General features: G+C 43.3%; 1 protein-coding gene across 5 annotated transcripts in view; it reads left to right on the top strand.

The window, feature by feature from the left end:
- rnf4 (ring finger protein 4) overlaps positions 1 to 26,571 on the top strand; it is a 65,342-nt gene that overhangs the window by 24,712 nt on the left and 14,059 nt on the right. The window contains exons 1-6 of one of the 5 annotated variants that reach the window (XM_041185549.1): positions 4,309 to 4,353; positions 10,661 to 10,948; positions 14,375 to 14,477; positions 20,822 to 20,898; positions 22,728 to 22,740; positions 24,549 to 24,741. In XM_041185549.1, coding sequence (XP_041041483.1) covers positions 10,940 to 10,948; positions 14,375 to 14,477; positions 20,822 to 20,898; positions 22,728 to 22,740; positions 24,549 to 24,741 — 395 coding nt within the window. In that variant the 5' untranslated portion in view covers positions 4,309 to 4,353; positions 10,661 to 10,939. Of the gene's footprint in view, positions 1 to 4,308; positions 4,354 to 10,660; positions 10,949 to 14,374; positions 14,478 to 20,821; positions 20,899 to 22,727; positions 22,741 to 24,548; positions 24,742 to 26,571 lie in introns of those variants that run through there. The other 4 variants (XM_041185547.1, XM_041185551.1, XM_041185552.1 and 1 more) reach the window with 4 other exon arrangements.

Genomic DNA, 26,571 nt, shown 5'->3' with positions numbered 1-26,571 from the left:
CTCTGCTGTTGCTGCCAGACCTGCTGAGTTTTTCCAGGTAATTCTGTTTTTGTTTTGGATTTCCAGCATCCGCAGTTTTTTGTTTTTATCTCTTTGGGTAATTATATTAGGTGATTTCAACTTTCCAAACATTAATTGGGATAGACATAGTGTTAAGGGCTTGGATGGATTGAATTTCTTGAAATGTGTACAGGAGAACTTTTTAGGTCAATATGTAGAGGGTCCAACAAGGGACGGCGCAGTGCTGGACCTAATTCTGGGGAATGAAGCTGGACAGGTGGCTGAGGTGGTGGTTGGGGAGCATTTTAGAGATAGTGACCACAACATGGTACAGTTTAAGCTTGTAATGGACAAAGAAATCGACAAGTTGTAAAAAAAAAAAAAGTTTTGGATTGGGGAAGAGTGGATTTTAGTAAAATAAGGCAGAATCTGGCCAAGGTAGACTGGGGACAGCTACTTGTGGGGAAATCTACAGAGGAGCAGTAGGGGCGTTCAAAAAGGAAATGGGGAGGGTACAGGCTCAACGTGTTCCCTCGAAGGTGATAGGAAGGAGCAACAAGCTCAGAGAACCATGGATGACCAGAGATATTCAGGTTACAATGAGAAGGAAAAGAGAGGCTTTTAGCAGGTACAGGGGAAGCAAATCAGTGGAGGCATTAGTGGAGTACAGAAAGTGCAGGGTGGAGCTTAAGAAAGCAATTAGGAGAGCAAAGAGGGGATATGAGAAAGCTCTGGCTGGTAAAATCCCAAGATATTCTATAAGTATATCAATGGGAAGAGGATAACCAGGGAAAGAATAGGGCCCATAAGGGACCAAGGGGGCAATCTATGGGTGGAACCAGAGGACATCGCTCGAGTGTTGAATGAATACTTCATATCTGTCTTCACCCAAGAAAATGAGGATGAAGGCATCAAACTCGGGGAGAGAGACTGCAAGGTTCTTCAGCAAATTAATACAGGGAGTGACAAGGTATTGGAGGTGTTGGCAGGCCAGCAGTTTCCAGGTCCTGATGATTTGTGTCCCAGACTGCTGAGGGAGGCAAGGGAGGAGATCGCAGGGGCTCTGGCCCAAATTTTTACTTCCTCTCTGTTCCTGGGGGAGGTGCCAGAGGACTGGAGAACAGCTAATGTGATTCCACTATTTAAGAAGGGTTGTAGAGATAAGCCAGGGAACTACAGGCCAGTGAGTCTCACGTCAGTGGTAGGGAAACTATTGGAGAAAATTCTGAAGGGGAGAATCTATCTCCATTTGGAGTGGCAAGGTTTGATCAGGGATAGTCAGCTTTGTCAAAGGAAGGTTATGCCTAACAAATTTGATTGAATTTTTTGAGGAAGAGACCAGGTGTGTAGATGAAGATAGTGCAGTTGATGTAGTTTATATGGATTTCAGTAATGCCTTTGACAAGGTCCCACATGGGAGACTTATAAAGGTGGCAAAGGCACATGGGATACAAGGTAATTTGATAAGGTGGATTCAAAATTGGCTGAGTTGTAGGAGACAATGGGTGAAGACAGAAGGATGCTTTAGTGACTGGAAGCCAGTGTCCAGAGGCGTACTACAGGGATCTGTGCTGGGTCCCCTATTATTTGTCATATATATAAATGACATAGGTGACTACGTGGGAAGTAGGATTAGTAAGTTTGCAGATGACACAAAGATTGGCCAGGTGGTTAATAGTGAGGCTGAGTGTCTTGGGCCACAGGAAGATATAGACGGGATGGACACATGGGCAGATAAGTGGCAGATGGAATTTAACCCTGAAAAGTGTGAGGTGATACACTTTGGAAGGAGTAATTTGACAAGGAAGTATTCAATGAATGGCATGACACTAGGAAGTTCTGAGGAACAAAGGGACCTTGGTGTGTGTGTCCATAGATCTCTGAAGGCAGAGGGGCATGTTAGTGGGGTGGTGAAAAAGGCATATGGGACACGAGGCATAGATGACATAAGTAGGGAGGTCATGTTGGAGTTGTATAGAGCCTTGGTGAGGCCACAACTGGAGTACTGTGTGCCTTTCTGGTCTCCACATTATAGGAAGGATGTGATTGCATTGGAAGGGGTGCAGAGGAGATACACCAAGATGTTGCCTGGGATGAAACATTTTATGAAGAGAAGTTGGATAGACTTGGGTTGTTTTCGTTGGAGCAGAGAAGACTGAGGGGCGACCTGATCGAGGTGTACAAGGTTATGAGGGCCATGGACAGGGTGGATAGGGAGCAGCTGTTCCCCTTAGTTGAAGGGTCAGTCACAAGGGGACACAAGTTCAAGGTGAGGGGCAGGAGGTTTAGGGGGGATGTGAGGAAAAATTTTTTTACCCAGAGAGTGGTGACGGTCTGGTCTGGAATGCGTTGCCTGGGAGGGTGGTGGAGGTGGGTTGCCTCACATCCTTTAACAAAGACCTGGTTGAGCACTTGGCACGTGATAACATTCAAGGCTTTGGGCCAAGTGCTGGTAAATGGGATTAGGTAGGTAGGTCAGGTGTTTCTCACGTGTCAATGCAGACTCGATGGGCTGAAGGGCCTCTTCTGTACTGAGAGATCAGCAGAATTGTGCTCAAATACAATCTGTAACCTCATGACGTGGCATATCCTGCACTCTACCATTACCATCAAGCCAGGGGATCAACTCTGGTTCAATGAAGAGTGCAGGAGGGCATGCCAAGGAGCAGCACCAGGCATACCTAAAAATGAAGTGTCAACCTGGTGAAGCTATAACACAGGACTACTTGCGTGCCAAACAGCATAAGCAGCAAGTGACAGAGCTAAGTGATCCCACAACCGAAGGATCACACCTAAGCTCTGCAGTCCCGCCACATTCAGTTGTGAATGGTGGTGGACAATTAAACAACTCACTGAAGGAGGAGGCTTCATAAATATCCCCATCCTCAATGATGATGGAGTCAGCACATCAGTGCTAAAGTGAAGTCTGAAGCACTTGCTACAATCTTCAGCCAGTAGTGCCGGGATGATCCATCTTGGCCTTCTGCAGAGGCCCCCCAGCATCAAGAATGCCAGTCTGCAGCCAATTTGATTCACTCCACGTGATATCAAGGAATGGCTAAAGGCACTGGATACTGCAAAGGCTATGGGCCCTGACAATATTTCGACAATAGTACTGAAGACCTGTGCTCCAAAGCTTTGCGCACCATTGGCTAGGCTGTTCCAGTACAGCTACAACACTGGCATCTACCTGGCTAAGTGGAAAATTGCCTAGGTATGCCCCGTTCACTAAAAGCAGGACAAATTCAACCCGACCAATTACCGTCCCATCAGTCTACACTCAATCATCAGTAAAGTGATGGAAGGGATCATCATCAATGCTATCAAGCGGCACTTGCTTAGCAATAACCTGCTCACTGGTGTCCAGTTTGGGTTCAGCCAGGGCCACTCAGCTCCTGACCTTATTACAGCCTTGGTTCAAACATGGACAAGAGAGCTGAACTCCCGAGGTGAGGTGAGAGTGACTGCTCTTGACATCAAGGCACCATTTGACCGAGTGTAGCATTTTGAAGATAGTGATCGTAGCTCCGTTAGATTCAAGGTTGTTATGGAAAAGGACAAGGATGGACGAGAAATCAGAGTTCCAAATTGGGGAAGGCTGATTTTTAATATCAGATATGATTTGGCCAGAGTGGACTGGGAGCAGCTACCTTTAGCTAAATCTGCGTCACAGCAGTGGTATTCATTCAAGAAGGAAATAGGGAGAGTACAGGGCCAACATGTTCCAGTAAAGATAAAGGGTGGGACCAACAAATCCAGGGAACCCTGGATGTCGAGGGATATACAGGATTGGACAGAGAAAAAGGGAGGCTTATGGCAAATACCAAGGGCTCAAAGCAGTGGAAGCCCAGGAGGAGTATAGAATGTGTAGGGTGGAACTTAGAAAGGAAATTAGGAGAGCAAAAAGGGGACATGAAAAAACATTGGCAGGTAAAATAAAGGAAACTCCAAAGTTATTTTACGTACATTAAGAGTAAGAGGGTAACTAGGGAAAGAGTAGGGCCCATTAAGGACCATAGTGGTAATTTGTGTGGGGAGCCGATGTCGGTGTTCACAAGTGAGAGGGACAATGTGAGTATAGAAATCAGGCAGAAGGACTGTGATATAATTAAAGAAATTGGCATAGAAAGGGAGGAGGTTCTGAGGTCTGGCAGGCCTAAAAGAAGATAAATCTCCAGGCCCGGATGAAATGTGTCCCAGGCTGTTCAGTGAGGTGCGGGAGGAGGTAGCAGGGGTGCTGGCAATAATTTTTAATTCTGCTTTGGCCACAGGAGAGATGCCAGAGGACTGGAGGACAGCCAATGTGGTATTGTTCTTCAAGAAAGGAGGAAGGGATAAACCAGAGAACTACAGGTCAGTCAGTCTAATGTCAGTGGTGGGGGAAACTATTGGAAGTAATTCTGAGGTGCAGAATTAATCTACACTTGGAGAGGCAGGGATTAATCAAGGACAGGCAACATGGTTTTGTTAAGGGGAGGTCATGTCTGACCAATTTGATTGAATTTTTCAAAGAGGTGACCAGGTGTGTAGATGTGGGCCATGCATTTGACATAGTCTACTTGGACTTCAGCAAGGCTTTTGACAAAGTCCTGCATGAGAAACTGATAACAAAGCTAAGAGCCCATGGGATCCAAGGCAATTTAGCAAATTAGATCCAGAATTGGTTGAGTGCCAGGAAGCTGAGGGTGATGGTCGAGGGGTGTTTTTGTGACTGGATGCCTGTGTGCAGTGGGGTTCCACAGGGATCAGCGCTGGGTCCCTTGCTGTTTGTGGTATATTTAAACGATTTAGACTTGAATGTTAGGTTGATCAGTAAGTTCGTGGATGACACAAAAATTGGTGGGGTTGTAAATAGTGAGGGGGATAGCCTTAGATTACAGGAGGATATAGACGGTCTGGTCAGATGGGCTGATCAGTGGCAAATGGAATTTAATCCGGATAGGTGTGAGATGATGCACTTGGGCAGGACAAACAAGGCACAGGAATGCACAATGAATGGTAGGACCTTGGGAAGTACCGAGAATCAGAAGGACCTTGGTGTGCATGTCCACCGGTCCCTTAAGGTAGCGGGATAGGCAGGTAAGGTGGTTAAGCAGACATGTGGGATATTTGCCTTTATTAGCCAAGGCATAGAATATAAGAGCAAGGAGGCTATGCTGGAACTGTATAAAATGCTGATTAGTCCACAGCTAGAGTATTGCATGCAATTCTGGAATCCGCATTAGTGCAATCACATCCTCCCTTTAGAGTGCACACGAGATTTACCAAGATGTTGCTGGGCTGGAGAGTTTGAGGAGAGATTGGATAGACTGGGGTTATTTTCCCTGGAGCAAGGGAGATTGAGGTGTATAAAATTACGAGGGGCATTGATAGGGTAGACGGGAAGGAACTTCCTCCCCTTGGTGGACGGATCAATAACTAGGGGGCATAGATTTAAGGTAAGGAACAGGAGGTTTAGAGGGGATGTGAGGAAGAATTTTTTCACCCAGAGGGTGGTGGGAATCTGGAACTCACTGCCTGAAAGGGTGGTCGAGGCAGAAACCCTCACAACATTTAAGAATATTTGGATGTGCACTTGTGATGCCATGACATACAAGGCTAAGGGCCTCGTGCGGGAAAACGGGATTAGAATTGTTAGGTGCTTGTTTGACTGGCACAGACTCGATGGGCCGAAGGGCCTTTTTCTTTGCAATAGTCCTTTATAACTCTGACTCAAAGGAGCTCAAGCAAAGCTTGATTCAATGGGAATCAGGAGGAAAACTCTCTGCTGGTTGGAGTCATACCTAGCACAAAGGAAGATGTTTGTGGTTGTTGGAGGTCAGTCACCTCAGCTGCAGGACATCACTGCAGGAGTTCCTCAGGGTAGTGTCCTCAGCTCAACCATCTTCAGCTTTCCATCAATGACCCTCCTTCCTTCCATCATAAGGTTAGAAGTGGGGATGTTCGCTGATGGCTGCACAACGCACAGCACCCATTCGCGACTTCTCAGATACTGAAGCAGTCCATGTCCAAATGTGGCAAGATCTGGACAATATTCGGGCTTGGACTGACAAGTGATAAGTAACATTCACGCCACACAAGTGCCAGGGAATGACCATCTCCAACAAGATAGAATCCAACCATTGCCCTTTAACATTCAGTGGCATTACCATTGCTGAATCCTCCACTATCAACATCCTAGTGGTTGCCATTGACCAGAAATAAAACTGGACTAGTCGTATAAATATTGTGGCTACAAGAGCAGGTCAGCTGCAAGGCACAAGTCAGGAGTGTGATGGAATACTCCCCACTTGCCTGGATGAGTGCAGCTCCCACAACACTCAAGAAGCTTGACACCGTCCAGGACAAAGCAGCCTGCTTGATTGGCACCACATCCACAAACATTGACTCCTTTCACACACAGTAGCAGCAGTGCATACCATCTACAGGATGCACTGCAGGAATTCACTAGGGCTTCCTCGACAGCACCTTCCAAACCCATGACTACTACCACCTGGAAGGACAAGGGCCGCAGATAAATGGGAACACCACCACGTGGGAGTTCCCCTCCAAGCCACTCACCATCCTGACTTGGAAATATATCGCCATTCCTTCACTGTTGCTGGGTCAAATCCTGGAACGCCCTTCCTAACAGCACTGTGGGTGTACCTCCACCACAGGGACTGCTGCGGTTCAAGAAGGCAGCTCACCACCATCACCTCAAGGGCAACTTGGGATAGGCAATAGATGCTGGCCCAGCCAGCAAAGCCCACATCCCGTGAATGAATTTTAAAAGAAAATTTAAGCAAGAACTTCTGTTTATTTATTTTATAGCATGACCTCAGGATGTCCCAGGGTGCATCATAATCAACGTTGTTGTGATGTTGGCAAACCTGGCAGCCATTTTGAATGCTGAAACTTTCCACTTTATGCCCAAATAATAGTTTAGTCATATTGAATGAGATGAATATTGGCCATGGCTCTGAATCTGGCAGCAATGAAGATGTTGATAGAAGAGAGAAATCCATAAAGGAGATTTGGTGTGCAAGTGGTCATGTGCCACAGTGTTGTTGGTCTTTCTCCCTGATGTGCCATGTTTATGTAGATCCTGTCTGGAAATGGGGTATTTTGCAACAGGAACTTTGGTATATCATGAGAGCTCTTGTGTTAAATGGCAAAAGCCAGTATCAGACACTACATTACTGCACAAAAGATCGATGTTTTGGCACACAAGCTCTCTGAAGTTAGAGAGACTGGAAGTAAATTGAAGCTTTTAGACTGAAGAATATATTGCCATGAGTGCCTTCCTCAAATCCTCACACAGCTCTGCTCTTCAGAGATGTATTACATTGGCTTGGTAAGATTCACCAGGTTATGGGGATGACTGGGCAACAAAGGTAACTCTAGAGACACATTGTGACATAATGTTATGCATTGAAAATGGGTGAACATGAAGCCATGGTCGACTGTTTTAAGTACTGAAACTAAGGTATTCCTATGTGATAATATAAATTATCTGTGGAAGTCTCTAAATATGGCGTCTTTTGCTTTGAAAGCTCACTCACCCTCTTCATGTTCTGAGTCCAAAAATGGCCACTGTCATGTACCCTCTGTGGCTGAAAGACTGTTATCTGTTCTAAGCCCCTGTTAAATGCAGCTCTCATGCCAGGCCCTTGGAGGAGGTTGTACCTCCCCTCTTCCTCCAACCATGAGTGGAGGAGGAATTGAGCCTGATTCCCACCATAGCTGTCTGAGTAGCAATAGTGTGAGCTCATTCTTATTTCCCCATAAAACAGGTGAGTTGGACTCCTGTCCGATGTAAAAATTAAAAATCTGGAGCAGGAACCAAAAACATCTCAAACCTGCCAATCCTGGTTTCAGCAAGAGTTGGCAAGCAATCTGCTGACAGGAAGCAGGTTAGTCATTTAAATATTATAATTAGGCTGTGTGCCTTCATTTTAACCATTATTAATATTTAACCAAAAGCCTCAGGAAATTCGGCAGCTTAAATGAGGCAAGGGAGCTGAATCCTTGAGCCAAGTGAGGATCTGACCACCATCACAATCAGGACCTCTCTTCCCTTCCTCCCCTCCTCCCCGGACACGCCTCAAACCCACTCTGATTTGATTTCTCTCACTTCTCCAATAGACCCACTTGCTCTGGTAGGCGTCAGCCCTGTAAAACAGGCTTCTTTTCCTAAAGGACTCCAGACTCTGTGGGCAAACCCCTTGCTTAGAGGAGCCCCACAGTTAAATTTGGGAATCCCGTTCTTCCGAATTCCTGACTTTACAACAGCCTCTGCACTGCCAGGACTTGTGTGCCAGTAGACTTTCAGAGGCCTCAATCGCCTGCTCATGGCAGACACAAAAGAATCCCATGGCATTATTCAAGCAAGGGCAGGTGAGTTCTAATGACTTGCCCAAGTGAAGCAAATAGGTTCTTGGGCTTTATAAATAGAGGCATCGAATATAAAAGCACGGAATTTATGCTGAACGTTTATAAAGCTGTGGTTGGGCCATAATCCAGCATTGCATCCAATTCTCTCACCATACTTTAGGAAGGAATTGGGAGTTCTTGAGAAGGTGTCGAGGAGATTTAACAGAATGGTTAGTGATGAGATAATTTAATTAAAAGGTTAGGTTGGAGAAGCTGGGTTTGTTCTTGGAGCAAAGGAGGTTGATAGAGGTATACAAGATTTTGACAGGTTTAGTTAAAGTAGACAAATAAAAACTATTCCATTAGCTGTTGATGCAAGGATGGAGAATACAGATTTGAAAGTTTGGGGTAAGAAATGCAGAGTGGGATGTGAAGAAGAACACAGGGATGGTGGAAATGGAGACTTTTTATGACTTCAAAAGTAAATTGGATGGCACTTCAGGGAAATAAACTTGCTGAACTATGGAGATGGAATGGGGGGAAATGGGGCTGACTGGGTTGCTCTAGAGAGCTGACATGGACTTGATGGGCCAAATGGCATCATTCTGCACTGTATAGACTCTGACTGTATTTGTACCTCAAACACCTGGTCCTTAATTTCTGTTGTTGTGGGACCTTGCTGTGCACAAGAAACTATACTTTTAAAAGTACTTTAGCTATGAACAGTTTTGGGATGTGTGTATAAATTCACGTCCTTTCTTGGAAGGCTGAATGATTTAAACCGGTTCTCGTTATTTTCCAGCCTTTTTCCTAATCCCATAAACTTCTAGTACGCAATTGCATTTTGCCAGTGAAGTGCTCTTGCTAATTTTTGCAGATACAGGCTTGTGTTTCCTGGCTACTTTATGCAATGGAAGTGAGCTAGCTTCTACAGATGGTGTCTTGCGACCTATAGCAAATTTGTGAAGCATGTTGAAAAAATGTGTGCATTTGTTTTTACTACTAGGAATCTCTAAGATAAGGATCAAGGGCAGGTAAATGCAGTTAAGATACAGATCAGCATGAACTCACAAATTGTGGAACAGGTTCAAAGGACTGGGACTAATTCCTGTTCTTATGTTCTATGCCTTTATGATCCAAACCTTCAGGTATTTTTTTAATTTGAGCTGTGCCATTGTGCTGGACATTGCATAAACTGTCAATGGGATTATTAAATTTAAGAACAATTACCTGGTGAGAAGTGTAAAATGCTAAAGTTTTTTTAGCAGGTATTTTTCTCTCTCTATTTTGAGAGACTGCATTTGTCCCACCCAGACCTTGGTTGGCTCATAAACAGAATTACCTGGAAAAACTCAGCAGGTCTGGCAGCATCGGCGGAGAAGAAAAGACTCTTTTCTTCTCCGCCGATGCTGCCAGACCTGCTGAGTTTTTCCAGGTAATTCTGTTTTTGTTTTGGATTTCCAGCTTCCACAGTTTTTTTGTTTTTATCTTGGTTAGCTCATGGTTCTCCAAGGGCTAATCGCCCTTCCTCATCCTAATGCCCAATTTCATGTTTTTTAAATGTTTTATTTCCTGTCTTTAGTCACCATTTGTGATTCTTAAAGCAGCAGGTGATCGTGAACTCCATCACTGCCACTCTTCAGCCACCTGCACAACCAATGTGACTTATTTCACCCAGTTATCCCATTTTCCTGGAGGAAGTTGCCAGCACGGCCACTGCCTGGGAAGTTCAGAAACTTTCTAAATAACTGCAACAAAGTGATAACCTTCCTTACGTCAGTTTGTGCTATTTGGGGTAGCATCTGCTCCACTGTTATGGTGCAGTGTCACTGTAATAAGTGCCAGCGGCCCAGTGGGTAGCACTTATTTTGCCTCTTAGATCAGTAGGACGTGGATTCAAATCCCACTTAAAGACTTGATAATCTCGGCTGATACTCCAGTGAAATGCTGAGTGGGAGGTGTTTGCTTTCAAATGAGGGGCTAAACTGGTGCCTCATTTGCACTGCCCTCTCCAGTAAACATAAAAGTTTCCATGCCAGAACTTCAAAGAAGCGCGGGGAGCACACCTCGTATCCTGGTCAATAATATTTGTCCCTTAACCATCATCACTAAAACAGATTTTCTGGTCATTTACCCTATTGCTGTTTTTGGTATCTTGCTGTGCATCATTGAATGCTGTGTTTTCAATGCTACAACAGTGACTACACTTCAAAAGTACTTCATTGGCTGAACAGCACTTTGACAAGTCCTGAGGTTGTGAAAGGTGCTATATAAATGCAAGTCTTTTTTTTTCTCTTTAATACAGCATACCCCCATGTCCTGCCCTGCTGCAAAACATCTTGGTAGATTGTCTCTTCTAAAGCGTTGTCAGCTTTATCAAAGATACTGAATCTCATTTGACGGAGAAAAGGACATTTTAGTACTAACTATAAATTAAGGGAAGCCAGATCTACAGAATCTACAGGCAGAAGACATGTGGCCAATCAGAAGTTAAGCATTGGGTCGGAAGACATCCCTTGAGTTTAACTGATGAAAAGCTTTTAAATCTTCTCAACTCTTGTCTTAATTTTAATTTCAGAGCACAATGAGCACAGTAAGTACTAATACTCACTTATTTAGCAGTTGATGTCCTAACTTTACCACCTCATGCACTGCAGTTGAATCCACGCCTCAGGTTTTTTGGGTAATCAATAAATGTTCCTTTCTGCTTTTTGTAATGTGAAGCTGCCAAATTCACCATTTCAGAGATCTGCGTGAAACCTATTTTATGGGATTTGTTTTGATTTGGAATGTGGGCATTTGTTGTCCATCCCAGATTGCCCTTGAACCCACATTGCTGTGGGTCTGGAGTCACATCTAGGCCAGACTTGGTAAGAATGGCAGATTCCCTTCCCTTAAGGACATATAACCAGTGAACCAGATGGGTTTTTACAATAATCGATGATAGTTTCATGGCCACCATTACGGAATCTAGCTTTATATTCCAGATTTATTAATTGAATTTAAATTCCACCAGCTGTCATGGCGGGGTTTGAGCCCATGTCCCCAGTGACATTAGCACGACACCACCATCTTCCCTATGATGTGTATTTATATAATCACCTTGCCCTCATTCTGAACTCCTGCCCTAAGAGATTCATTCCTGGTGGCATCACAACCATGCACACTGTCAAGTGAGATTATTGAATAGATGGTTAAACTTGACATTGAACTATAACTGCTTCCCCAACCGTACAAATAAAAAAATATATAATTTTGAGAGTGATGTGGTTCAGTCTGAAGCTGGGGCCTTTAATTTAAACAAAGCTGATCACAAAGATATGTGGGCCAAGTTGGCTAAAGTACATTGAGAAATTGGGTTAAAAGCAATGTTGGTAAATAAGCAATATTTTAAATAATTCATAATACTCAAAGAATATACACTTTCTTGAGGAATAAAAATTCCACTGGAAAAATGCTATAACTGAGGCTAAATAAAGAAGTTAAGGACAGTATTAGATTAAAAGAGGAATCTTATAATATTGCCAAAAAAATAACAATCCTGAGGATTTGGGGGGTTTTGAATAATCAGTTGATTTAGGGAGGGATTAGAATGAGAGTAAACTCGGAAGCAATGTAAAAACAGAAGAGCTATTTACAATTTTTTTTAAAAAATCAAAAGTAAATGTGGATTCCTTAGAAGCACAGGAGAAATTTATAATGGGGAATAAGAAAATGACAGATATTAAACAAAGACCAACTACTCTGAATGCATATATATATTTGTATGCACCTAATTTTACTGCACAGAATTTAACCACCTCTAGCCTTTTACATTTTGAATTAAACCCATTTATGTTTGAATGTATGGATGTTCTGATTGGAAACAGAATATTCTAAATCTGTCAACACTTAAAAATATACAGCCTCTCTACCACAAGATCTGTCCCTTAATGCTGTATTTTTGGTCAGCTGCTACATCCTTTGAACCATGTCACTTTCCCTCTTGTCAATGATATTTGCTCACTCTTATAATTGTATATAGCAAGCAGTTGTAATCCAATAAACAATGTCACAAGGTCAGATGACTAACTCCTTTGCTCGCCATTTGTTCAGAAAATCAAACGGTGCAGGAGGAGTCCATTCAGCCCATCATGCCTGTGTCAGCTCTTTTGCCAGAGCTTTTTGGCTAATCCCACTTCCCATGCTCTTTCTCTGTATCCTGCAGGGTTTTTTTTTCAAATATATATCCAGTTCTCGTTACTGTCAAATCTGTTACCACCACCCATTTCAGGCATTGCATTCCAGATCACCATAACTTCCTGTATAAATAGGAGAAAAATTCCCTTTCTGGTTCTTTTGTCAGTTATCTTCTGTGTCCTTTGGGTGGGTTGGTAAACCATGGAAACAGTTTTTTCCTGTTTTACTCTTATCGAGCTACCACGATTTTGAACACATCCATTAAATCTCCTATTCACCTTCGTACTCTGAGCAGAATAATCCCAGTTACTCTAATCTCTTCACGTAGGTCAAGCCCTTTTCCCCAATATTGTTCTGGTAAATCTCCTCTGCACACTGTCTGCATGGGATAGTGAAGAATTGAAAAAGACAAAACAAAAACAGAATTACCTGGAAAAACTCAGCAGGTCTGGCAGCATCGGCAGAGAAGAAAAGAGTTGACGTTTCGAGTCCTCATGATCCTTTCAAAGAACTGAGTGAATATTAGAAGATGGGTGAAATATAAACTGGTTTAAGGCGGGGGGGAGAGAAGTGGGGGGGTGGTGGTGTGGTTGTAGGGACAAGCAAGCAGTGATAGGAGCAGATAATCAAAAGATGTCACAGACAAAAGCACAAAGAGGTGTTGAAGGTGGTGATATTATCTAAACGAATGTGTTAATTAAGAATGGATGGCAGGGCACTCAAGGTACAGCTCTAGTGGGGGTGGGGTGGAAAGACTAGCAGGGCATAAAAGATTTTAAAATAATGGAAATAGGTGGGAAAAGAAAAATCTATATAAATTATTGGAAAAAACAAAAGGAAGGGGGAAGTAACAGAAAGAGGGCGGGGATGGAGGGGGTCCTCCTCCATCCCCACCCCCTTTCTGTTTCTTCCCCCTTCCTTTTGTTTTCTCCAATAATTTATATAGATTTTTCTTTTCCCACCTATTTCCATTATTTTTAAATCTTTTATGCCCTGTTAGTCTTTCCACCCCACCCCCACTAGAGCTGTACCTTGAGTGCCCTGCCATCCATTCTTAAAAAGCACATTCGTTTAGATAATATCACCACCTTCAACACCTCTGTGTTCTTTTGTCTGTGACATCTTTTGATTATCTGCTCCTATCACTGCTTGCTTGCCCCTACAACCACACCACCTCCCCACTTCTGTCCTCCCACCCAAACCCCCCCCCCCCCCCCCAACCTTAAACCATCTTATATTTCACACCCCTTTCCTTAGATTCACTCAATTCTGTTGAAGGGTCATGAGGACTCGAAACGTCAACTCTTTTCTTCTCCGCCCATGCTGCCAGACCTGCTGAGTTTTTCCAGGTAATTCTGTTTTTGTTTTGGATTTCCAGCATCCGCAGTTTTTTTGTTTTTATCTCTGAATTGAAAAAGACAGACCGTTCTACCCAATTGAGTTTCCTCTTGGAGTACGACTGGTCCAGCTGTGCTCTTAAGGTCCCTAAAGCTTGCACCTTTGTTCTGCCCCGCAGTCTATTCCAGGCATTCACGTGAAGGATTTACTTCTCTCACTTGGCTGAAGTTTATATTTTCACCATCTGGTTCTTATTTGAAAATAATAATATAGTCTGAAGTTGCCTCCTTTTAAGTCACTTAACGTTTTCTGTACTTTAATGAGGCCCCTCATTAACCATGTCCTCACTAAACTACAGAAATTAATATTTTGTTTCAGGGAAAACTGAATTCTGGATTGGCTCTACCAGGAAAATGTTTTTGTTTTGTTTAAAAAATTGATCTTATTGAAAGCAAAGGTTACAGATCATGCAATTGTCACCTAGCCGGCTTTATATTTTTAGACACACAGGAAACGTAGGATGATGCCTTCTCAGCAATCCAGACGGGTGCGCCGACAGCGCAGATCAGAACCGGCAGAACCAGAGGCAGAAATCGTAGAGACTGGTAAGGAGCAAAGTTTGTCTGTACCAAACATTTTGTGGGTGAGATCAAACCAATGAAAGATCCTTACTGTGGGAATGCTCAGTGGTAAAAGTGACCACTGGTGTTCAATTTGCTTTCGCATAGAGTGGACCAGTCCACCTTAAACCAGACCCTCCTGGTGCACAGTTCACATTGGGCTTGCTGACACCTGAGTGAAGCAGGCTTTGAAAGTAGCATGTGCAATATTGCATTGATTAGTGCAACAAATATTTACTCTCTTCATCAAGGCACTGTAAAAACCCGATGCATAAGCTCTGTCTGACCATTGCATGTACTATATCCTGATGAGTTAATGAAATTCATCTAGGAATTTTCTGCTTGTGTTTTTAGAGTTTGAGTAAAAATGTAGCTTATTTGAGTAGAGACCTTTGGCTGTAAAGATAATGATTAGTCTTGTGAATGGTTGGAACACAAATATGTAGAGAAACTGAAAGGGGTTGTTTTGTTACAGTGGGTGGAAGAGAAGTTTTTAACTCTGCATTTAAGTACCAGTAATAAGTTGAGCTTGATGTAGCAAACTTCCCTTTACCTATTTAAAAGTTTTGATTGAATGATTTGTTCTCTGCTTCCTGTTCAGTGCAGATGGGGGTCGTTTCAACCTGTAAATGTGAGACTGCAAATCCTGCACTAGTGAGCAATATTTTGCCACTTCGTGTAAACATTTATAAAGCAGCTGCTGCTTAGTTAAGATGTTTTAGTAATGATTATTGCAAGACAGATGGAAACTATTCCACAAAAATACCATCTACCTGCCACAGATGCATACCTGGATTTAAAAAAATAACAAAGTGGGGTAGAAATTATACATAAATACCAACATAGACCATAAGGATGTCTATGCTGTTTGCAAGCTTCCTCCCACCCCTTTACATCCCACACTATCAGCATATCGTTCTATTCTTTTCTCTCTTTAGCTTCCCCTTAAATACACCTATGATATTCGCCTCAACTACTCCATGTGGTAAAAGGTTCCACATTCTAACCAGTCTATGGATAAAGACGTTTCTCTTGTATTCCATATTGAATTTATTACAGTAACAACTTCAATTATACAGTGCATTTAATATGACATGTCACAAGGCATTTACGGGAGCATTATTAAACAAAAATGTGCTACCAAGTGCATAAGGAGATAGTAGGTCAGATGACCAAAAGCTTGGTCAAAGAGGTAGGTTTTAAGGAGTGCGTTAAAGGAGGAAAGCATGGTACAGAGGTGGAGAGGCTTCGGGAGGGTATTCCACAGCTTGGGACCTAGACAACGGAAGGCATAGCCACCAGTAGTGGAGCAATTAAAATTGAACATGCTCAAGATGCCAGAATTACAGAAGTGTCGAGATCTTGGAGTGCTGTGAAGCTGGAGGAGATTACAGAGTTAGAGAGGGGTGTGGCCAAGGAGGGGATTTGGAACAAGGATGCGAACTTTAAAATCAAGATGTTGCTTGATCAGAAACCAGTGTAGGTCAGTGAGCACAGCGGGGTGATAGGTGAAATCGCTAGCTAAGGAATGGAGTTTGGAGCAGGGACTGAAAACAACGACTGCAGACTTTCCAATATTAAATTGGAGGAAATTTCCGCTAGCCCATTACTGGATGTAGGGTAAGCAATCTGATAATTTAACCACAGTGAAAGAGTCAAGGGAGGTGACAGAGGGATAGAACCAGGTGTTATTGGTGTATGTGTCAGAGACCTGGACAACGTACAACAGACACCTAAAATCCTTGGAGAAATATCACCAGCAAAGCCTCCACAAAATTCTGCAAATTTACTGGCAGGATTGGCACTCTATCAGTATCCTCTGTCAGGCCAACATCCCCAGTATCAAGGCACTGGTTATGTTTAATAAACTACGTTGGACAGTCACATCGTCCAAAACAAGCGCTCCACTCTGAAATTTATCAAGGCAAGCGATTACCAGGGGGGCAGAGGAAACATTTCAAGGACATCCTCAAAGCCTTCCTGAAATAATGCAATATCCCCACCGATTTGTGGGAAACTCTTGCTCGAGACCACCCAAACTGGAGAAGAAGCATACAGGAAGGTGTCAAACATTTTGAATGCCTCCAACAGGCCCAGGTGGAGGCCAAGCACACATAGCATAAGGAGCATACCAAAATCAGAGCATCCCACCCACCTGACCCATCAAACATGACCTGTCCCACATGTGGCAGAGTGTGCGGATCCAGCATTGGACTTTTTGGTCACCTCAGGACCCACAACCCCAGAATGGAAGAAAGTCATCCTCACTCGCAAGGGGCTGCCTTCGAAGATGATTATCAGTGTACACGTGGGAACTGATATGCTTTTGGATGGTGTCACCAAGGAGGAGCATGTGGATGAGAAATAGAAGGGGGTAGACACCAGGGGTAAGGTGTGTTCTTCGCCATCACCATCCCTGGGTATGTCCTGTCCCAGCGGCAGGACAGACCCAGCAAAGGTGGCAGCACAGTGGTATACAGTCAGGAGGGAGTTGCCCTGGGAGTTATCAACATCAGCTCCAGACCCCATGAAGCCTCATGGCATCAGATCAAATGTGGGCAAAGAAACCTCCTGCTGTTTACCACTAACTGCCTTCCCTCAGCTCATGAATTAGTGCTCCTCCATGTTGAACACCACTTGGAGGAAGCACTGAGGGTGGCAAGGGCGCAGGATGTACTCCGAGTGGAGGACTTCAATGCCCATCACCAAGAGTGCTCAGTAGCACCACCACTGACCAAGCTGGCCAAGTCCTAAAGGACATAGTTGCTAGACTGGGTCTGCAGCAGATGGTGAGGGAACCAACAAGAGGGAAAAACGTACTTGCCCTCGACCTCACCAACCTGTTTGCCACAGATGCCTCTGTCCATGACAGTATCGGTAGAAGTGACCACCGCGCAATCCTTGTGGAGATGAAGTCCTGCCTTCCCATTGGGGATACCCTTCATTTTGTTGTGTGGCACTACCACTGTGCTAAATGGGATAGATTTCAAACAGATCTCACAACTGGAGACTGGGCGTCCATAAGGCGCTTTGGGCCATCAGCAGCGATATTGTAATCAAACACAATCTGTAACCTCATGGCCTGGCATATCCCCCACTCTACCATTACCATCAAGCCATGGGATCAACCCTGGTTCAATGAAGAGTGTAGGAAGGCATGCCAGGAGCAGCACCAGGTATACCTAGAAATGAGGTGTCAATCTGGTGAAACTATAACACAGGAATACTCGCCTGCCAAACAGCCTAAGCAGCAAGTGATGGACAGAGCTAAACGATCCAACCAACCAACTAACGGATCAGAGCTAAGCTCTGCAGTCCTGCCATATCCAGTCATGAATAGTGGTGGATAATTAAACAACTCACTGGAGGAGGCGGCTCCACAAATATCCCCATCCTCAATAGTGGGGAAACCCAGCACATCAGTGCAAAAGATAAAGCTGAAGCAATTGCTACAAGCTTCAAGTGGATGGTCCATCTCGGCCTCCTCCAGAAGTCACCTGCATCACAGATGCCAGTCTTCAGCCAATTCAATTCACTCCAGGTGATTTCAAGAAATGGATGAAGGCACTGGATACTGCAAAGGTTATGGGCCCTGACAGAATTTTAGCAATAGTACTGAAGACTTGTACTCCAGAACTTGCCACGCCCCTAGTCAAGCTGTTCCAGTACAGCTATAACCCTGGCATTTACCCAGATATGTGGAAAATTGTGCAGGTTATATCCTGTACTCTCAAAGAAGGACAAATCCAACCCAGCCAATTACAGCCTCATCAATCTACACTTGATCATAGGAAAGTAATGGAAGTGGTCATCAACAATGCTATCAAGCGGCACTTGCTTAGCAATAACCTGCTCTCTGGTACCCAGTTTGGGTTCTGCCAGGGCTACTCAGCTCCTGACCTCATTACATGGACAAAAGAGCTGAACTCCTGAGGTGAGGTAGGATTGACTGCTCTTGACATCAAGGCACCGTTTGACCGAGTGTGGCATCAAGGTGCCCTAGCAAAACTGGAGTCAATGGAAATCGGGGTGTGGGAGGGAGAAAACTCTCCGCTGGCTGGAGTCATACCTAGCACAAAGGAGGATGGTTGCGGTTGTTGGAGGTCAGTCATCTCCACTCCAAGACACCACTGCAGGAGCTCCTCAGGGTAGTGTCCTTGTCCCAATCATCAGCTGCTTTGTCAATGTTCTTCCTCCCTCATAAGGTCAGAAGTGGGGATTTTCACTGATGATTGTACAATGTTCCGCACCATTCACGACTCCTCAGATACTGAAGCAGTCCATGTCCAAATGCAGCAAGACCTGGACAATATCCAGGCTTGGGCTGACAAGTGGCAACCTGCCACACAAGGGTCAGGCAATGACCATCTTCAACAAGGAAGAATCTAACCATCACCCCTTGATGAATCCCCCACTATCAACATCCTGGGGGCTACCATTGACTGAACTGAACTAACCATACAAATACTGTGGATGCAAGAGCAGGTCAGAGGCTAGGAATCCTGTGACAAGTAACACCACCTGACTCCACAAATCCTGTCCCCCATCTACAAGGCACAAGTCTGGAGCGTGATGGAATGCTCCTCGCTTGCCTGGATGAGTGCAACCCCCACAATGCTTGAAGCTTGACAACGTCCGGGACAAAGGCCACTTGATTTGCACCACATCCTCAAGCATTCACTCCCTCCACCACTGACGCACAGTAGCAGCCGTGTATCACCTACAAGATGCACTGCAGGAATTCACCAAGGCTTCTTCAGACAGCACCTTCCAAAACCATGACCACTACCATCTGGAAGGACAAGGGCAGGAGATATACGAGAGCACCACCACCACATGGAAGTTCCCCTCCAAGTCACTCATCATCCTGATTTGGAAATATATCACCGTTCCTTCACTATCACCCTGTCAAAATCCTGGAACTTCCTTCCTAATGCACCGTGGGTGTACCTACACCAAATGGACTACAGCCGTTCAAGAAGGCAGCTTACCACCACCACCTCAAGGGCAAGTAGGAATGGACAATAAATGCTGGCCTTGGCTAGTGAGCCCCACATTCCATGAATGATCATCCTTTGAATGTATAAAGATATCGTGACTCAGAGCTGAAGGATTCGCTGTTGAAGCTCGACCTGGATGATGGGACAAATGTTTGCTCTGTTATATCTAATTTTCTAATATCAATCTCTGCCACTTCCTACTGGATGAGAGTTCACATTGTTAGGCTGTCTGTAATTTGACCCAAATTTCACAAGGTCCGGAAAGTAGGAGGTAGGAATAAGAAAAAAAAATCACTCGAGGATTAGAAGTGATCTTTTTCTACTAGACCATAAGACGTAGGAGCAGAAGTAGGCCATTTGGCCCATCGAGTCTGCTCCACCATTCAATGAGATCATGGCTGATCTGATGATCCTCAACTCGGCTTTCCTGCCTTTTCCCTATATTAGCACAAAGAAACCCCAGGAGGAAATTTAACCCAAGATTTTAGAATTATCAAGTTTTCATGTGATGAATAGGGAAAGACAAAGGTTGGGGTGTTTGTGATAAGAAATCATTACTTTGAAGCAATCACAAGATTGGAGGGAAAAATTAAGACAAATTTCACCCTTGAACATAGAAAACTAAAGGGTGTGATTTAGACCAACTTATATTTTGAAGGAAAAATTGAATATTTGAAACACAAGTCTCAGTCTAATTTAGTAATGTTGGTTGAGGGATAAATATGGGTCAGGACAGTGTCTTCCAGTGCCATGGGATCTTTCACATCCATCCGAGAGGGCAGGCAAGGATTTGAATTAGTGTTCCAATCTAAGGGACAGCAACCCCAACAGTGCAACATTCCTTCTGTACTTCATTGAACTGTTAGCTTGGATTACGTGCTCAAATCTTTGGATTTGGACTTGAACCCACAACCTATTGTCTGAAGCGAGGGCTATACCACCGAACAACAATTGTTGTAAGCTTCTCTGTGTGAGTCTGACCAGTTATGCTGTTGTAGAAATAGTGATGCTTGGAAATGGAAAGTTGTTACGTTTCCTAGAACTGACAACCCACTCACTGAGCATATTGAAAATAAGACTTGCTGTTTAACTCATTTGTAAACCACACTTGGTCTTGGGGGACTTCAGCCTGTTTGCAATTTAATTATTTTTGCATGGGGAATATGAAAAGTTTTGGATGCAGCTTACATGTAGGTAGGTCTCTGTATCCATATAGTATTTCTGTACTATAATTATTGTATATTTACCCATGTTTTTAAGCTTTAATATGTTTTTTAATCCAAACTTGACAGTCTAATTCTCAGAGCGTTCTTTGTTTGGTTGTCTCAGGTGCAGAAGTAGTTGACCTGACCTGTGAATCCTCTGAACCTGTGGTTGTTGACCTAACCAATAATGATTCCGTTGAGGTAAGTGGTGATGTGCTCAACTTCTCTTGGCTTGTCACATTTGCAGTGCTTGGATGGCTGGCCTGTAAGTTGATTTGGAAATAGGTGTGAAGACTGAAAGAGAAGCGTTCAGCACAGGAACAATATTTGTTGGAAACTCACAGTTTGTCGAGCCCCGTCTCTGCCACCAAAAAACCCTTCAAACTTTAAATTTTAAAAATGTTTTAGTGCATGTTTCTCACCAGTTTTCATGACTCAGAACTGGTGAATGTTATCATTCAAGGGATGGTGTGTTTTCTGCCTTTCTTGCAGTCTTCAGTGTTGTAATTTGGCCGACTGTTTTAAGTACCAATATCTGGTGGGGTGGATGCACAACAGTAATCTGTGCTCCTTCAGTAAAGAAGAAATTCAGTTTTTAGACCCTTCTCGCAGTAATTCCAATGTGACAATTTTATATGGGCAGTTTCCATTTCAAGTATTATGTCATTTGAGCAATTCCATTTTAAATTAAGAATCAATAGCCCTTCTTAAAATGGGAACTCAATTGCATCCATGAACCCTTCCCCAATTATTGTCTCACCTGCTTCAGTTGAAGACAATATATGTTATGACTCACTTTGTGTTGCCACTGAGTTGATTTGTTTGTCTGCAGAAAAAGACTGCTTTCATTGATGCAATTTTCATACTATGTCTGTTTGTTGTCACTCTCAGGCTCCTTTTTTTTAAAATGGTTTCCAAGTATCTGCCAACCTTTTGCAAATTACAGTTGACTTGTTGTAAGCTTGTCTGTTACATGTGTGTAATACATGGAGCAGCATTAAGCCTTCGACCATTTGCTCCCTGTTCATCTCAGATTTTTAAGAAATTAGCATTGTGTCCATTCCAGCTCCTGGAACTTACCTCACTACCTAAATCATTGGAGGACTTCCCCTCATGGACAATGCAAACCCAGTACTTTTAAATTGTGCTGTAGTTATGTTGCAGGTCTAGTAAGTTAGAGACTTGCACTACTAACCCTAACACACAAGTACAAATCCATTGTCAGTTTGAGAGTATGAACTGAGTTTTCAAAAGAGCTGTCAGAATGTTGTAAAACCCATCTAGTTCATTGTCCTTTTTAAGGATGAAATTTACTGCCAATACCTGGTCAGGCCTAGTATGACTCCAGTTCCACATGGTTGATTCTTGATTACCCTCAGTGACCTCAGCAAGTCACTCAGGGCACTCAAGGAGTGGGCAAAAAAACTCTTGCCTTGCCAGTGACATCCCCATTGCAAATGAATAAAAACTGTCCTCATTTGACATGTTAAAGTTTACCTCCTTGCATTAGGGGGACTTAGAGTGCAAAGCACTCTGAGGCCCTTAATAAATGTTAAAAAGCACTGTACTTTAAGCTGCTCTACTTTGTTTCTTCAGGATGTCATTAGTTATTGATGAGCAGTCAGTTTGAAGAACTGAAAACACAACTACCTGTTCTCAGTTCCATGAACATTTTAGTCCTGTTTGATTTCACCCTTCACTTATTCAGTTGCATCCCACTGAAATGAACTTTGCTCCTCCTGGTTCACAGATCCAAACACTGATGGAAAGAAAGTATAGTATCTTTTTGCCACCGTGTTCAGCGAGGCAGATTTACTGTTTGTTATCCTGAATCTGTAAATGAGTTTTCTAGTTTGGCATTGTTTTCTCTTCCCTGTTAATCGACAATACTTGGCAGTGCAGAGAAATGCAGGCAGTGGATCGTAGAACAAACCTACAAACACTATGATTAAATTTACTTTTGCTGCATCTTGCCTTGTCTAATCAACTTCTCTCTCTTTATTTTCAACATAACCTTGTGCATTGTCCAGATTGTGGATGAAGGTGAGTTCAGCAAATGAAAAAAATTCTCTGTTTTATTCTGTGTACTCTGCAAAAAGCATGAACACTTGTTTGGGGAAAGAATGTGAATCAACTACTAGTTTCCAAGTATTAGCGGCAGCACACAAAAACTATACAAATTGCTTGTTTCATAAGAATTAGGAGCAGGATTTGGCCCCTCTAACCTGTTCCACCATTCGATAAGATCATGGCTAATCTGTGGCTCAACTCTATATTCCTGTCTAACCCCCCCCCCCACCTAATAACCCTAGACCCCCTTGTCTATCAAAAAACTAACTCGGCCTTGAATATATTCAGTGACCTGGCCTTCACTGCTCTCTGGGAAGGAGAATTCCATAGACTAACGGCTCTCTGCAAGGAAAAGTTTCACCTCATCTCAGTACTAAATGGGAGACCACTAATTTCTAAACTGTGTCCCCTAGTTCTAGACTCCCCCACAATGGGACCATTCTCTCAGCATCTACCCTGTCAAACCCCCTCAGGATCTTGTATATTTCAATAAGATCACCTCTCATTCTTCTAAACCCCAGTGAGTATAGGCCCAACCTTCTCACCCTTTCCTCATATGATAACCTCTTCATCACAGGAATGAGTCGAGTGAAACTTCTCTGAACAGCTTCTAAAGCTTTACATCCTCTTTCAAATAAGGTGACCAAAACTGTTACAGTATTCCAGATGCAGTCTCACTAAGGCACTGCACATCTGTAGCAACCCTTCCCTACTTTTATATTCCATTTCTCTTGCAATGAATGCCAACATTCCATTTGCTTTCCTAATTACTTGCTGTACCTACATACTAACATTTTGTGATTCACGCACCAGGACACCCAGATCCTCCTGTACCATTTGAGTTCTGCAATCTCTCTCTCTCCATTTTAATAATGTTTTCAATTCTTCCTTTCCCACATTAGATTTCATCTGCCAGTTTTTTGCCCACTCTTTGTAGATTCTTTATGCCTTCTTCACAACTTCCTTTTCTCCCCACCTTTGTGTCACCAGCAAAATTTAGAATATACCTTAATTTCTGTGATTTCGTCTACAATAACTTGCCACTTGAATTATGTCAAGTGCTTTGAGGTGTTTGAATAAAATGATTGAGGCACAGCATAAATGCTAGCTGCAATTTTAATCTAATCTCATCATTTTAATTAATCTGTTATTGATATTGTGGTGGTTCCTGAACCTGTATGTGTTAAATGATCAATAATCCCTATTAAATGGGGAAAATGCCTTTTGAGCCAGTTAGTAACAGTCCAATCCCTTTTAAAAATCCTACGGGTTAAACATGCAGCCCATTGAATAATTCAGCATTATATGTGACTGCCTCTCTTATCCCCTTCTCTCAAAAGCAAACTGTTAATAGATGTGAAAATTAGTTCCTTTTTCAATATGAAACATCCCCCTCCCCCCACCCCCTGCTGTGTACTCTTTTATATCCTGTGAAAATTGACAATAGATAAATTCACTCAGTTGATTTTTTTTTGGTTCTACATTGTTCTAGTTTCATTTGAATTAGTTTGCCCTGTGTTGTTCACAAAGAGATTGGGGTGAAAGGCTTTCGTCAGTAGAATCCTTGCTTTGTAAAGTGCTAACATTAAAGTGCAAATATCACTGGCAAAAATGTTGCAAGCTGGAGGGAGAGAAGGGAGTGTGTTCTTCACAAACTGGAGGACACACTTGTCCTATTTTACTCCCAAAACCAGTAAAGCAACTAGTGAGTTTTTTTTTAAATATTTTTAATTTAACAGATCAAAGTAACAGCAGAACATTCTGCACATTGTCCTCTGCAGATCTCTCCTCTTCAAATAGTCAGCCAAGTTCTGCTGATGATCAGCCAGGCAGAACGCAGTCAGACAGCTGTATTCTCTGCAGTGACGAAGAAGATGCCAGAGCAGATGGAAGCAGCAGCCTGTCTGTAACAAGTGCAGCAGCTGTACCTCAGGGAAATCGTCTTCATCCTGCCTTGTGTAACAAAGGCTTAAGGTAAAAGAAAGAAATTGCATTTTTGCAGCACCTTTCACAACCTCAGGATATCCAAAAGTGTTTTCCAGCCAGTGAAGTACTTTTGAAGTGCAATCACTGTTGTAACGTAGGAAGCCTTATGTGACCAATTTGCACAAACCCCCACAATCATCAATGTGATAATGAACAGATCATCTATTTTGTGGTGATAACTGGTTAAGGGACAAATACTGGTTAAGACACAAAGGTTAGGGGTGGGGGGAGGGGGATGTTTCATATTGAAAAAGGAACTAATTTTCACATCTATTAACAGTTTGCTTTTGAGAGAAGGGGATAAGAGAGGCAGTCACATATAATGCTGAATTATTCAATGGGCTGCATGTTTAACCCGTAGGATTTTTAAAAGGGATTGGACTGTTACTAACTGGCTCAAAAGGCATTTTCCCCATTTAATAGGGATTATTGATCATTTAACACATACAGGTTCAGGAATTTCTCCATTCTTCATAGTGCCATATGGGAACTTGCATTTCCACCTCCGAGAGCAGGCAGGGCCTCATTTTCATGTGTCATCCAAAAGCAAACTTCTGACAGTGCAGTGCTCCCTCTACCAAATTGAAGTGTCAGCCGAGATTGTGTGCTTGTGTTTCTGTACTGGGACTTGAACCCACAAGCTTCAGATACTAAGGCAGAGTGCTACCTACCGAGCCGTAGCAAGCATCAAACCAGTCCTGGTTTTTGTGTTCTTATCCTAGTTGAGTCCCGAGAGGCACGATATCTTTTGCATCATTGACTATTTCCCATCTGCATGGATGGGGATAAGCAACCTGATTTCAACCCTCTGGCAGCATGTGAAAAGGAGCTATCTTGTCCTGCCACATGGTAGACCAGTGAGTGCTAGCTGGCAGTTTCACTGAAAGCACAGACTGACTTGATTTTCTTTGAAATCTTGTGATAGCCCACTGACCTATTGTTGGGCCAGCATTTTATGCCATGACATCACGCAAAGAGTTTAACTGTGAAATAATATAGCCATCTTCAGCTGCTTTATCAATGACTTTCCCGCCAACATAATGGCAGAAGTGGGGATGTTCATTGATTGAGTGTTCAGTACCATTCACAACTCCACAGATACTGAAGCAGATACTTGCATGGAGCAAGACCTGGACAACATTCAGGCTTGGGCTGATAAGTGGCAAGTAACATTCATGCCACACAAGTGTCAGGCAATGACCATCTCCCTTTGGTGTTTTAACAGCATTATTATTGCTGAAATCCCACCATCAACATTATAGGTGATACCATTGATCAGAAATCTAACTGGGCCAGTCATATTACTGGCTACAAGAGCAGGTCAGAGGCTGGGAATTCAGCGACAAGTAACTCACTTCCTGACTCCCCAAAGCCTGTCCACCATCTACAAGGCACAAGCCAGGAGTGTGATGGAATACTCTCCACTTGCCTCGATGACTGCAGCTCCAACAGCACTCAAAAAGCTCGACACTACCCAGGATAAAGCAGCCTGCATGACTGGCACCCCATCCACCACCTTCACCTTCCAAACCTATGACCTCTTCTACCCAGAAAGACAAGGGCAGCAAATGCATGCAAGTTCCCATACAAGTTGCAGAACAGCCTTAGCTGGAACTACTATCACTATTGCTTCAATTTCACTGAGTCAAAATCCTAAAACTCCTTCCCTCGCAGCAGATCGGGCGTACTGATATTCTACATCTCTGAGTGTTGAAGGAGGTAGCTAGGGAGATAGTGGATGCATTGGTGATCATCTTCCAAAATTCTATAGACTGGAAGGAAGGAAATGTCACCCCACAAGAAAACAGGGAACTATAG

The sequence above is a fragment of the Carcharodon carcharias genome, chromosome 4 (genome assembly GCF_017639515.1).
Source record: "Carcharodon carcharias isolate sCarCar2 chromosome 4, sCarCar2.pri, whole genome shotgun sequence".
NCBI lineage: Eukaryota > Metazoa > Chordata > Chondrichthyes > Lamniformes > Lamnidae > Carcharodon > Carcharodon carcharias.
This window is presented reverse-complemented; position numbering and strand designations above follow the sequence as displayed.